At 37.0% G+C, this 15,072-nt stretch overlaps 1 protein-coding gene across 1 annotated transcript in view; it reads right to left on the minus strand.

The window, feature by feature from the left end:
* Window positions 1-233: 233 nt before the first annotated feature.
* Window positions 234-15,072, minus strand: part of LOC115430785 (5-hydroxytryptamine receptor 4) — an 80,406-nt gene continuing 65,567 nt past the window's right edge. The window contains exon 7 of the mRNA XM_030150987.1: window positions 234-1,560. Within this exon, the coding sequence (XP_030006847.1) occupies window positions 1,467-1,560 (94 nt within the window). The 3' untranslated portion in view covers window positions 234-1,466. The remainder of the gene's footprint in view (window positions 1,561-15,072) is intronic.

Here is a 15,072-nt window from a genome sequence, read left to right on the forward strand (position 1 = left end):
CAAGACCCTCATTTAAAGTGGGATATTGTGCACATAAAACATGGTAGTTCTATGTTATATACTGAGTGAAAGCTGTCAATTTCAGTAAAGATTTGTGTTTTATATCTTAATGTCATTAAGTTATCGTATCACAGTCCTGATGCTCTCTGAAACATTCTGAGGCATCAAAACCTCTGTTAGTTTTACATAATTGTGTCTATTGTGTTTTTGTAAAAATGGAATTTACACCAAAACAAGGTCAAACTGTTTATTTACCATCTCTGTCACACACAATAACCATGAAATAGATGGCAATGGGCAAAAAAAGAACACAGCATTAATTTTGAGCATTGATTCTGAAGATGGAGTTTACTGAAACCATGGAAAGCTGTTGTTTGATGGTGTACAGTGCCTTTAGTGCCTCCTTCTTTTAGATGTCCGTAAAGAGTAAATAAATATGGGTAAAAAAACAAAAACAAAACAATGAAATGCACAAAAAATGCCACATGACACTGTTTGGTCAGAAACGCATCAGATTAAAATGGTTCAGCTCAGACAGATAAGTGCAACAGTACATTTCTGCCACAAAGATTTTTATTTTTATCATGATTTTTATCACAAGCTGCACACGGCTGTACAAAAACCTAATACATAACTGCATCCACATCCTGTTTTTCAGCTAGTTTTGCTTACAGCAAATACAAAACTGAATATAAATATTGAGAATGGGGAAAAGAGAGTTGGTTTGTTGTTTTATCCAACAGTGTTGGAGTGCTGTCTTTGCTGTAGAGTCCTGGTAAATACAATCAGTGCTGGTAAAATGTTAAGCAGGCAAAGTGGTGTTCGACTCCAGCGGTGGAGCTGAACATTCAGTTACCTTTGTAACAGCTGCACATATAGCTCTTTTATATCCTCTGTTGCACCAAATGATACTCATTATAAAATACAATGAAATGTCAAGGAAGGGTTTAAAAAGCTAAATTGGAGTTTGACTCATTTACTGAGATCTGCGTTGCAGTCCTGCAGAATCACCAGAAGAATGAAATGAAATGTAAAACTGGTGACTTAATCCTAACACCCTTAGATTCAGACACTGTATTAAAAAAACTGTTTGGGGGAAAAGATGAGAGCAGAACTGGAAACACATTGTATATTAACACAAAGAGACAAAAGGCTTCATTTGAGTCCACAGGAGAAAAGTCTGACTTTCTGCACTTGACTGATGAACAGCCACTAGTCCATTTTAACAGTGTGGTCGCTCATGATGGCATCAACACAGATACACGTTGAAGAAGTCATATAAAATGATGATACTGGGTCATAGAGTAAATGTGAAAGTTAGACGATGTGTTGAAAAACAGCCCAGTTATTCAGTCAGTCAGTTCACAGCAGATTGTGGAGATCACTGAGGCTGAGGAGTCCATCCCAAAGCCAACTAAATGTTCATCAACTCTGTCACCAAAAACATTACAGACCCAGAACTGTCCTCATAGTGTCCCAAGAGAGTCCTGTGACTCCTGCTCGTTAGCCAGTATCGTCCGTCCGTTGTCGCTGTAGCTCCGGTTTGGGAGGAAGGATAATCTGAAGGACAGAAATGAAAATTTACTTTAGTAGAAGCCTGAAATAACTTCCTTTAGGACAGTCTCTGATTACATTAATCAGTAAAATCATATGTACTCACACACACAACCACATTAATATCCCAGACCACCACAAAGATTTTTTTTATTTTAAGAATTATTTATACATTTTTCTGGAAACAAGTTGAGATAAAAGCACAAAAAGTCAACCACATTTCTGATAAATTTCAGTATTGTGGATGAGAGTATTTATTTGAGGAGATAGCAACTAGTCTAGGTATAAATTACAGTCTTTAAGACCTCGAATAACATAATGAAAATAAGTTAAGATGCATTTTAACATGCAATGTAAGATAACATAATACTCATGTTTTAATGTAAAAAGAGTGTTGTTTGGTCATTTATGTTATATTCTATGCAGCAGTACAAGCAGCTCAGATAGGGCCCCAGAAAAGACACAATGCCAGCTCCTCAAAAGTGAAACCAAAACATCTCAATCTCAGCCTATTCACTAGGCAACAAAAATCCTAATAGTAGACAACCACTATATTTTTCAATAAAATCATATTCATTCATTACATCATTCATTTATTTTCTGAACTGCTTAGTACTGGGATACCAGAGCCTATCCCAGCAACCAGTGGGTGAAGGTGGGCCCCAGACCAACAACCATTCAGTCTCACATTCACATCTATGGGTGATTTGGACAAATTAACCTATGAGTGCTAGCCTGGCCAGCCATCCATCTTTCTCAATGAGAAATCGTGGGGCTTGAATCCAAATATGAAGGTGGGACTTACAGGCGCTGAGTAAACCAATCACAGATAAGATGAATGTGACACTTTTGTCAGAGAAACTTAAGAATACAGGTGTAATCTGTGATTCAATCCTTATTTTTGAATCAAGTAAACAACTGACAATAGTTGTAAAGAGATTTGCAGACTCGGAACTGACTTTGATTCACTACAAGAACTGTGATTGGTTCGGTATAGAATAGATTGTGCATATTTCACAGCGACTGTCCCAATTCCAGACTGTTTTCTCAGTACTGAATACACTGAGAAAACCGGATGGCTGACCAGGCTATATTAGTGCATGTCTTTGGATGGTGGGAAGAAGAACAGGAACCACAGAGAACCAACTCAGACACAGGGAGAACATAATGAAAAATATAAAAAATCAAATGATAGAAAATGATATCAGTCATAAAAACCATCATCTTCAGTGAAAACAGTTGACCGACAACTGTACTGACCAATCACAATCCAGAGTCTAGGCAGCTGCAGGTTTTGACTTGTTTATACAATCTATACTTCTGACCATTCACCTTCATCTTAACAACCCAGAGGTTTTCAGTGTGGTTCATATCTGTACATTAAAATGGTTATTTTTCAGCAGAATTACATTGTTTTACATAGATTTTAGATGCTTGATGATGGGCAGACCAGATGCACCGATTCCATAACATAATGCAAGTTGTACTGTATGTCTGGCAATGGTCAGTGGGAATTATACAAAAGCACCAGATGTAAGACTACAATCCACTGGGAACTGGGAACTGTTAACATTCTTCTATAAAACTGTGGCAAACTCCTCTGGAAGGATGAGACAAAAATGAAGAGTACAGAGGCCAGTATAAAGGAGATTTTATTGCATTTGTTTTTTCATTGTCTGTTTATCTGACATAAAATATAAACAGCAAATCAAATCAATTAAATCACTGAGACGACAAAAACTATGTTGTATGTTTTCACGAGTATGTTTACAGATTAAGGTCAACAAAACAGCCACAAAACCCTATGAACATTTCTTTTGAGGGGATGGGTAATCTTTGGTGTTCACTAAGACCCCCACAAATAAATAAAAACATGCATAGAGAGACCAGAGGGATGAAGAAGGACAAAGAGAACATGTGCTGTAACTTCTGCAACTTGGTTTTTCATGTTTTCTGTGTGTGTCCTGTCAAAACACAGCTGTCTGTCTGTTAAAGTCATGAATGAGACACCAGGACACAAAACAAAGCACAGCACTGAGGAAGAACTGAAGGGAAACTGGGATTCCATTCACTTTGTGTGAATGCATTGTGTGAAATGTGGGTTGTTAATTTCTAAATCACTGGAGATCTACAGTTTATCCTCGTCCCATGTGAAAAGAGCTTAAGCTAGAGGACTGTGTTCTATCTGAGGTACCAGGAAAAACACCTTTAATAGACCAAAAATGAGACAAATCATCAAATAGCATATAAGAGAGACTAAGTGTTGCCCGTAGAGAGCATTAGTTTGGTGCTGTGTTCCCTGCGTTCTGCACAAACGTCTTCAGCTCAGAAAGGGTCCAAAATGCAAAAGAAATATTGGTGGAAACAGCTTTTGTTTAGCACTGCATGTCCTAAATCAACAGCAAACAGCTGCGTTTACTGCCTTAAGAAATATTTGGAGTTTATTAAGTTTATTTTAATTGAATTGTTAAGACAGAATCTTTAAATAGATCATCTTTATGCTCTCTCTGGGACAAAACAAGCTCCTGTTTTTCCCTTCTGACCATCCACATCCTTAATAGGGACAAAGATCTAAAGCCACATTAATTCAGTCGTAAATAGAGTCATGCTTACATTTAGCATTATTAAATAATTCCTTCCATAACATCTGCGGGCTCTTTGGATTCGGTTATCTCCTGCTGTGTAAAACTGACTTGCATTTAAATTAACATTAGGCCTACAGTTTGACCAAAACACTAAGTCACCACTGATCTAGCTTTTATGTTTATTCTTCTTATCACCACAAATTACATCACATTCAGTTTAAATTCAGGTCACTTTACAGGACGTACATATATGGTGTTATTCATAAGAAAAACACAGACATGTTATCTTTAAATCGTACCCATAAGGCTGAAGCAGATGTTTTGACTGTACATATCAGATGACATATGACACTCGAATACATACACATTCAATATATTAGTCCAAAACACTTATCATCTCTCAGACGTTTAGTTTAACAGACTGCGGCTACAGCCAGTGTGGCTTCAATTTGACTTCAAGTGTCATATGGAGCATTAAAATGGTGAATCAACTATTTTTTCCTCCACATAACATTCCTAGAGCTTTAAAAAAAACAAAAAAAACAGGCTGGTGTGGACATGGGGGGGGGGCATTGGAGTTTTCCCACAAGTAAAATCAAATCTTATAACATCAGTGTCATGAAGAAACTGCAGGCCTGGCGCTTTGTCCAGATATAGTTTTAGCGGTTAACTCCCACCAGTGCTTTTCCTCCCGTGTCTCCTCTAATCTGTCTTGCTTTTTGCTTTTTCGCTGTCTGAAAAAACTGAAGAAAAATGGCAGAAAAGAGAAATAGGTGGGAGGGGAAAAAATAATAATTTTGGTGATTTTTGTTGAGTTTGAGGGTAGTGACACATTGCCTCCTGCATGATCAGAGGGACAAAGTAGAGGAATGTCCTGTGGTGTTTTACTAATTTGTCCCATGGGAACGTGCAAATGCGGGTGAATGTCTGTTTCTATTTTGGTAATAGAAACAGTAACTGAGCCTGAATTGAACTGGTGGGTTGAGCTGATTTATGCTGAAATGTGAAACCCTGGTGGTGTTTCTGTGTGTGTCAGGGAAGATAGACAACACAACCAGCTGCTGTGGAAAAACATAAAGGAGTTGTCATGTTGTTCTATTACATAATCTGGAGCCAGAGTCTGAATAGTAAAGATCGTGGGCGGCAGACACAAACTGGTTGGTAGTTTGATCCCCAGCTGCTATTCACATGTTGAGGTGTCCTTGGAGAAGACACCAAACCTCCAGTTGCTTTCATAGACTGTGGTAATGTGTGGATAGGTTCATGAAAAGTGTCAGGATGGAAGAAAATAAATATAAGCAAGTATGAGGGGATGTGGTGTTCTCTTCTTGACAACAACTAGTCATCAAATTTTGATGCCTGATTTCAGCAAAAAATCCAAATTGAACGTCAAGACCTGCACAGTGAACCTTACCTATGTGAGCTTTTAATGTTGATCGCTATTAAGATGTTAAAGTCTGTGGCTCATCACAGACACATCACGGCAGCTCCATAACCATATCTTGGTTTTACTTTCCAGTAGCTGAAACTTTTACTTTCCTGGTTTTCTGGGGGATATATTCCCATAATTTTGATGTAGGCTGGCAAACTATATCTGACTTGACCGGCAAAATAATAAATGAGGGGAAGCTCTGGTGACCTAAATATAACAGAAACTGGAAAAAAACAAAACAAAAAAACCAAAAAAACCAAAAAAAGTGTAAATCTTTTATTTCTGTGTTCACTCACTTCACCCACATGCTTTAACACTGACTTAGCCTTAATTTGCTTTATGAATCTGTTATTACCAAATGTAGTTATACCCAATTTACACCAACAGAAATTCTTTTAAGGCGCTACTGGATGCATGAGAAAGAAAGAAAAAGGGAGAAATCTACTGTCTTGCAGAATCCACAAACATCAGTCTATGGTAGGATGTCTCTGTTTATTTATCAGCTGAGACATTGATTATGATGATGGCTCAGTATCACTGTGGACCATTGCCATGTATAACATAAAATTATTTTGTAAACACTAGATCAACTAGAAAAAAATGCTTAACAGATCAATTCTAATCTGTGATATTAATAACATAATTAAATCTAAATTTGTTTTTTTACTTGATCCATTTTATGCACCATCATACTTCTAATTATACTCTTTTAAAATAAAACCCCTTACAGTCATTGGAAATTGTCCCAAAGCTGAACACAAGTCTGTTTTTCTGAGCTCGTGCTTTGTAGAGACACATGTTTCTCACAGGACAGTGATGCTACAAACATATGATGCCGAGTCACTCCCCAGAGCGCTTTGACAGGAGCTTTCTCCACTCTGCTGTAAAAACATGGAGCAGCCTTCCCACTGCTGTCGTTGGAGACAGTGCTCAGGAAGAGAAGAAGAGAAAGGGTCTGAATAAACACCCCCTTATTATGAGAAAGTTCATCCTAGAAAGTTCATGGACTTCAAACATATACAAATCAGATTAATATATATTCCTGAGTGGCTGCAGAATGAGTCCAAAAAGCATCACATATACAATAAAATACTGACAGTGACTCATGCTGTAAAGACATGTTGCTATTAACAGTCAATAAAAATAAAAGCAAAGTTTTAAATGCTGATCTTTTACTTGTAGTGCAGTATTTTCCCATAGTGCAGGGGTTCCCAAACTGGGGCTCACAGGGTGTCACCTGGGGGTCACGAGATGATTTTCAGAATCCTCTTAATGAGGCCTGTGATTTGATTAAGACAGTTAATCCCTGTAATGTAGCACCTGTGGTTTGAATGAAGGAATTTTATTCTGTGGGTTTTAATGAACACAGGAAATGCTTTTATTTAGCAAGATTATAGTTTAAGTCAGGGGTGTCAAAGTCATTTTCCTCTAGGGGCCACATTCAGCCCAATTTAATCTGAAGTGGGCCAGACCAGTAGAATAATAACATGACAGCCAATAAATAATGACAACTCCAAATTGTTTTAGTGCAAAAAATAGCATTCAATCATGCCAATATTTACATTTATAAACTATCCAAACAAAAAGGATGGGAATAACCTGAAAAAAATGACACTTGTTAAGAAATATAAGCACAATTTTATCAATATTATGCCTCGGCTTATCATTTACACATAAGCATTACAGATCAGATCTACAAAGGCACAAAACATGTAGTAACAGGCAGAATATTGTTAAAATTGTGCTTAATTTTCTATAGACATTTCAGGTTTTTCATATTTATTCAAGTTATTCACATTTTATTGTTACAAGATAGTTTGTTAATATAAACATTTTCATAATTTAATGTTTTTTTTGCACTAAATCAAAGGAAAAAAATGGTGTTGTCATTCTTTATGGGTTATTATCATATTATTTTTGAGTTTGATGCCCTAACTTGCACTTTGCAAATTCATCGCACAGGCCGGATTAGAACCTTCGGCGGACTGGTTTTGGTCCCCAGACCGCATGTTTGACACTTGTGGTGTAAGTCAACAGTGTACATACAGCAATGCATTAGTGACAAACAGGTAAGGCATTGTTTGGCCTACAGGTTTGACTAATGGTGTCACATTAGTAAAAGTAAAAATAAACATAAAAAGGCCAATAAACGTTGTAAAACAGACACATTAGCCTGAATAATCATTAACACAAAACCCAGTTAAACCCCTGCACATAAAACAGAACACAATAAGTAAAATGTCCAGTACCCACAACACAATGCGGCAAATATGCCACGGTATCATTGCGTGACTTATGTGCGCACGTTTTTTTATGTTTCAGTCACTTCGGGAATTGTGAGGGTCGCCAATCTCTGACACAGTTATTTTGGGGGTCGCAAGTTTACAAGTTTGGGAACCTCTGGCATAGTGCATAAGCTACAAACAAGTTAGACTCTTGTTTGTGAAATTCAAGGATGACATGCATGATCATTTGGCTTTGTTGAATGATACTGGCTGAAATGAGACGTAAAAGAAGCAGTTCACCATTTCTATCTGTTGATGAAGTTGATTTAAATGCTATTGTTGATATTGTTTTGATTTGTCTGGGACACAGCACAGTTTCAGCCTGTGGGAACTGAGCTGGTTAGCAGCAGCTGTAAGACAGAAAGCGAATTAAAAACAGCACGGAACGGGTCATGTATTCATGCAGCTTACAGTTCATAACTGCATCTGGCAACGGTGCTGTATGGACTGCCAGCTTTTATCTGTCAGAGAGTCTGATCTGTGGCCGAATTCCAGTCTGACAGATTGCAAGTGTAAATGAAAAGGCACTTCAAAAACCCGTGCTTACAGTTTGTTCAGATTTCTAGATGTATTCTGTTTTTCATCAGAAAATCAAGATTGTTACTGGCAGCGTTGGCTTCTGATGAGTTTTATAACTGTAGGTACGGCTTAATTTAATTAATTTTACATTCATTTATGTTCATTTTCCCTGCACTTCTGTTTAATATCAGTGTCTTCTGTATAACCTGACAGAAGCAAATACTCAACAACATTTAGAAACCTTTTCACCAACAGTTGCTGTAATCCTCGTCTTCGACGTTTACTGAATACTCAATTTGGATTATTGTTTTCTATTTTTCTGAAATGTGTCATGTTTTGACATGTTTCAGTCACATTTACTGTCATACCTGAAAAGCACCTAAGCTCTACAGACTGTCATTGTTTATACTGGGATAAGACAACAGTTGTATTATTAAAGATATGCATGAAAAAGGGCAGACGCTTTCCTTTGCAGAATTGTAATTATAAACAAGCCCTTCAAAAGACATGACAAAAGTCACGGGCGTAAAAACATCATCTGATCTGCAACATGACCTTTCCAGAGATAAAGAAGAGGTTTGTGTTCCTTTAATTTTGAGCTAATATCTTTCTGGGACATTAAATAATCAAATTTCACTCTTATCTCTTTGCCCTACAGTTGTGAGGAAGGGAGCAGAGATGAGGGAGGGAGATAGAAAGTTTTCCCACAGGAACACAGGGGAGCATAGAGATGAGGCGATGACATTTGTTTTATAGTGCGCTTGTGGCAGGTTGTAGGTTCAAATCCCCTGACTAGGTGACCTATGATCACTGGAAACTATCACAACCGATTTGGCCTTTTTTCTAAATAAACTCTGCAGATGTCTATGAATATTTAGAGCCCTACGAGAGTCACACAGGAAACAAGGAATGTAAATGTCTACTTTGCTTATTATTATGATAAATAAAATAAAACTTATTTTAGTTCTCTGTCCTTGTTTCATCCATAAAGAAAGGGAACAACAAGTACAGACTAAGGCTTTGCTTGGACAGCTCCGATCCCTCAGAGGATTCAGAGGCTAATTGGCAATGTGGATTCAGTTTGATATGTTGGAATCTGGGCCAGTAAAGCTTCAGCGTTTTCAGTACAACTAATATATTGGACACCTCAACTGGGAAGAAGCAGCTTGGGACATAAAACTGGCCGTGACTCTGTGAAGGATAAGTTTTAATACAACAGGCCTTGGTCAGTGTGATCTACTTTTTACTCTCGGCCATCGCTGCAGAGTATTGTCATCAGTTCATCATCTGTCTGTCTATCAGTCCTTCTGTCCATCCCTCCATCTGTCTGTCCATCCGTCGGTCTGTCCGTATTGGCAAAAATTTTGGTGTGGACTGAAGGCCGAGGGTTTTCAAGTTCGGGCAAGTTATGTTTAGAAACTGTATCTGATTAAGTGATGTTGATGATCTAAACTCACTTGGTGCTGGTTTGATCTGGGTCAAGACCACTTCATGTTTAACTGTATCACCATCCAGAGGAGGTTTCTGCCCTTCACATTTGGTTTGGATCAAACTGGACGGACGGAACCGAGCGAGGTTCTTGTGAAAGAACCCTCAGATCTGATTTGGTTCTCTCTGATGATTTAATCCACATGTAAAAATACGCTGAATGCTTTTTATCTGTGTTGTGTCCCATATGGGGCTATACAGCAGTCGGCATGTCTGTCCATATCTAAGTCTCTCATCATTCTGTTTTTGGAGCGTAACTTGAAAAATATCACATATTTTCCCACCAAATTTACTACAATTAATCTCTTATATGTTGCAGTAGTGACTTCTGTTTCCTCTTCTGTTGTCCATCTGTCCATCAACATTTTATTTCAAGAGCGTCACTGGAGAACCATTTGATTTTTCTGCCAGAATTGCTGCGGTTTATCAGTTGTGTCTTTTGTTACTTTGTCGTCTGTCCATCACATCCATCATATTTCACATTCTTTTCACCTTTTCTATAACCAGACTGAGCAGTAAACACCATATGCAAATGGATGTTAAATTTTCTACATATGATGTTCACTGATTCAAGGTGCCATTTTCTAACTCTACTCTGCTGTCGATGAGCAAAAGCAGTTAAACAATGGAACAATAGACCGGTGGCTTGTTTTTTTCAGACGTATGATTAATTATTACATCCATTGTTTGTATCTATTGTATTCCACCTGGTCTCTAGAATAAACTGCCACCATATGTTTCTGCAAATACATATAATCATAACATGATTTGTCTTTGAAGAATCCACTGCATTTTACAAAGTCCTCCTGGCTCCTGTCTGTTTTCAGGTCTAGAAAATAAAAGTGCAACAAGAAAAGCACTCGGAGAGCACAGACCTCCGCCAAGACAGATCTGCCCCCCCCAATCACCACCAAAATTTAATCATTTCTTCCTTGTGCCAGTATCAACATTTCCTGAAAATTTCATGAAAATCTGACCATAACTTTTTGAGTTATCTTGCAAACAAACAAACAAACAAACAAACAAACAAATAAACAGACACGCATGCACACAAAGCAAAGCGATCACAATACCTCCAGGCGGAGGTAAAAAACACTTAGAAAGAGTTAGTACTTTGGTTTAACTATTGCAACAGTCCATGCCATAGTGTTTTCCCTCAAGCCAGTAGAACTCTGAACTCCCTCTGAATGCTGCCTCCCACACCACCGTCCATGACAAATTGAGACTTATATACATAGATAAATATGTGTACTGCACACACAAATGCATCAGAATGTTCATCTGAAGCTGCTCTTTTTATTATCCCACCCCCCAAAGGCATATTGTTTTTGGCTCGGTTTGTTTGCTTGTTTGTTTGTTAACACTCTGCTAAGCAAAATGGTTGTTTGAATTCATACCAAATTGGGTTTATATATTGCCAGTGACCCAGAATAGATCTGATTATATTTTGGGAAAAGTAGATCAAAGTTCAAATTTTTTTATGAATTAAAAAAAAAAAAAAAAAATCCCCATTTACTTATAATGGTTGAAATTTCATATGTCTTGTTGTAATTATCCAAATTACGTCCAAAAATAACGAAGCGAGACTCTCGGTTTAAAAATATGCATTCATTTACTGCGTGTGGCAACTTGAAAAACACATACAACTTTCACAACTCGTGGGATACATACATCTACTTCCGTGAAAATTTCTTATACCTATGGGTAATGCTAAGCCTCATGGGAAACGTAGTTATCTTAATCTTAACATTCACTATGGCTTATTTTAGCTCAACTTTTAACATAAATCACAAATAAAATATACTGTATATTTTACTCAGAAATAAATTAACATGAAATTGCATATGCATCATGAAATTATAATAAATCCAAACACAAATTACTTGTACTTTATCTTTTTCCAAATAAAGTCACAACATGTCTGTAGCAGCAAAACTATAGGTTGAATTCATGCCAAATTGGGTTTATTGTTTGCCGGTGACCCAGAATACATATGGTTACATTTTGGGAAAAGTAGGTCAAACTTCTTTTTCTTCCCATTTACTTATAATGGGCAAAATTTCAAATGTCTATAAGAACATCGATTATGTTACAATTTACTTCAAACATGGCACATATATAGAGGCACTGATATGCTGACATCAGCACATGCATAGACATGATAACATCAGCTGGATCGATGCTAAAAATAAGCTACAATGTTTGCAAGGGGCGGGGTTTGTTGTGCCTGGCACCACTTGTTTTTATTCTATTTTTCTATTTTCTTAAAAGTATGTACTGTGTTTTTAATATTGTCTGCTCTTAGATGTGTTTTGTGTCTTTACGTGTGTATGTTATTCAATATGATGTGTATCTGATATTTGGATAATGGTAGTTCACTCCCCAGTATGCAGAGTGTATATCATGGAAGTAACAAATAAAGCTGATTCTGAAAGACACAGAAACCAGCCAAAAAAGCCCCACATGCAATAATTCGCTGGACTGTCTTTTGCTTTGATTACACAAGGACACATTCACTGTGGAATTCTTAATGCTAGCAATGTCAAAAAAACTCCCATTTTTTTATGACCATAGTTGTTTTTTTTTCAGCCAAGATGTTACATTGATGATGGGAGAGTTGGATCACTGTGTAAAGTCTTCTCCAGCACATCCCAAAAATTCTGAATGGGGTTCAGGTCTGGACTCTGTGAAGGCCAAAACATGTGTGAAAATGATGTCTCATGCTCCTGAATCACTCTTGGCATTGTACAGTCTTTATGCTCTCTAGTAAAAATACACTTGTTGAAAAAATGAGAAGCCATTCACTGCATCAGTTAATGTCAAAGAAACATGAAACATATGAATCACTGCTGTAAATATTCAGTTGAAGAATCTAGTTTATTCCAGGTGGGGACTTTATTTTTAGCTGCACTGTGTATTAATAAATGCATTTTAATCACATCTTTGTAAACATTTCTGTATTAAACCAACCTCACTCTTCAGCTCTAACAGAGTAGTATGAGAGCCTAAGCCTAACCATAAACAGTTTAATGATACTGGTGTGGGCTGTTAAAACACTGTGGCTTTGATTTATACATATGTAAAAAGGTTGACATGAAATGTTTTTTGGTTCTTGTAATGCTGAGATTAAATATATCTTTGCTTAGCAGAAACACAACATGGCATCTATCAGTTCTGGCAGCTGAGTTTCATTGCACTCCATGGATTTTCAAATCATTTGTTGCTGAAAGAACATATTTCAATAAAATTCTCATACACTGGCATAATGATATACAGTGAAAAATAAATAAAAAGTTCACCATAGACATGTGATTAAAAAGCCAGAGAAAAAACACAGGAACAGAAAGGTGAAATGGAATCTCTATGTGATGATAAATGGCTTGTACATTTGTATTGTAAACAGATGTAACTATTCCAGGTATCTGTATATAGCTGTAGTCAAACAGGCCTCTCTGCTGATTTATTAATGAATTACAAACTAATAGAGCCCCTAGAAATGTATAGTCTAGTCCTCATTCCACCATGAATTTACTTTCTGATGGTGACTACATAATGTATTTGCTACTGTCATCCAAGTGTGTATTATTTCAGAAACAGGGGAAAAAGACAGAGGTTTTTGTGGGAACGATGCCGGATAGGTTTATTCCAAAAACCTTGAATCACTTCAAATTGCAGATTTGTTTCTCATCTCGAGTGCAGAATAAACCATCACGTGTTGAGATTTCACGGGGGACAACAAAACAGCTGCATTTAATAGACAGCACACTATAATCAGTCAAATGACTTAATAAAGATGTCAGCCCTGTTCTCTCTCTCTCTCTCTCTCTCTCTCTCTCTCTCTCTCTCTCTCTCTCTCTCTCTCTCTCTCTCACTCACTCACTCACTCACTCACTCACTCACTCACTCACTCACTCACTCACTCACTCACTCTCACACACACACACACACACACAGTCAACAAACACAACGTTTAATCACACATGCAATAAAATCCAAATCTACTCAACATGCTGTTACATGTTTATTTTTGATTACTGTTCATCTTAGTCCTCCGTTCTTGTTTTAGGTGATTTGTTTACTTTATATTTTAATTGCTACTCTTATTCTTATGGTTTTATAGTTTTACTGAATTGCCTTTTATTATTCTTATCTGTACTGTTTATTTTACTGTAATCATGAAAGTAATTTACTCTGCCATATTGAAAATGAGGCCTTCACTTAAATACAGTCCAAGTTAAAATATAGATGCTATTATTATCATCCCTGAGTCATCACAACAAAGACAAAGATCAACTATGTTTTGAATATGTCTGTGAACACAAGGCTTATTAAGTCTCAGAAAACTGAAAAATAATGACCAGACTACACACATGTTTATTGGTACTGTACTTTGAGGGGAGAAAAAAAAAAAAACTCATTAAAATTAAAGCCTGGTGTGAATATGCCTTCAAAACCAGACTTCAGTACTGTCCGACTGATCCACAAACAGCATGTGTTAGCATGAATCCACACTGCTAACTGTCCTGTAGACCCTTTATGTGCAAAATCTGGATTTCTAGGACAGAAATATACACTTGGTTTTGTTGTGTGTCATTATAAAATGATATGTTCTCATACAAAGATGAGACAGATCTGTGATTTGATATTTTTAGTGTCATTGTGATTTACACCCTTTTTCACAGGCACAAAGAGAGCTGATGCTGATAATCCTTTTCTTCTTACTTTATATGGATATGCACAATAGTGATGTAATCAGCATGATCATTTTACAGTGGTTTGTATGTGTTATGTTTCTTTATACGTTGTGTGTGTATGTGCAAACTATCATATAGCGACTGGTATTAACCAAACAAAATGCCTTCCTCTCTCAAAGCAGAGGTTATTTTGTTAAAGGAGAATGAAAAGGATTTCATCTGAGTGAGTTTTGGACCTGATCCCCCTTCTTCCATTGAAGTTAAACCTCCTCACTTCCTGAGCTCCAACTGCACAGAGATGAACCACTGATAGAGATGCTGCTTCTATTTTAAACCCATGTATGTTCATGAATTGTGCAGATCTGTATGTGTGTTTATTTATGGCTTTTAACCCTCAACGACCTAAAGCATCTACTGATCTAAAATGTATAAAACTTTTTAACCACCGATCATATCAACACATTGAAATAATTTGGTTAAGATGCAATTTCTCAGCTTTTCAATAACATCAGGCA

The sequence above is a fragment of the Sphaeramia orbicularis genome, chromosome 12, assembly GCF_902148855.1.
Source record: "Sphaeramia orbicularis chromosome 12, fSphaOr1.1, whole genome shotgun sequence".
Lineage (NCBI taxonomy): Eukaryota > Metazoa > Chordata > Actinopteri > Kurtiformes > Apogonidae > Sphaeramia > Sphaeramia orbicularis.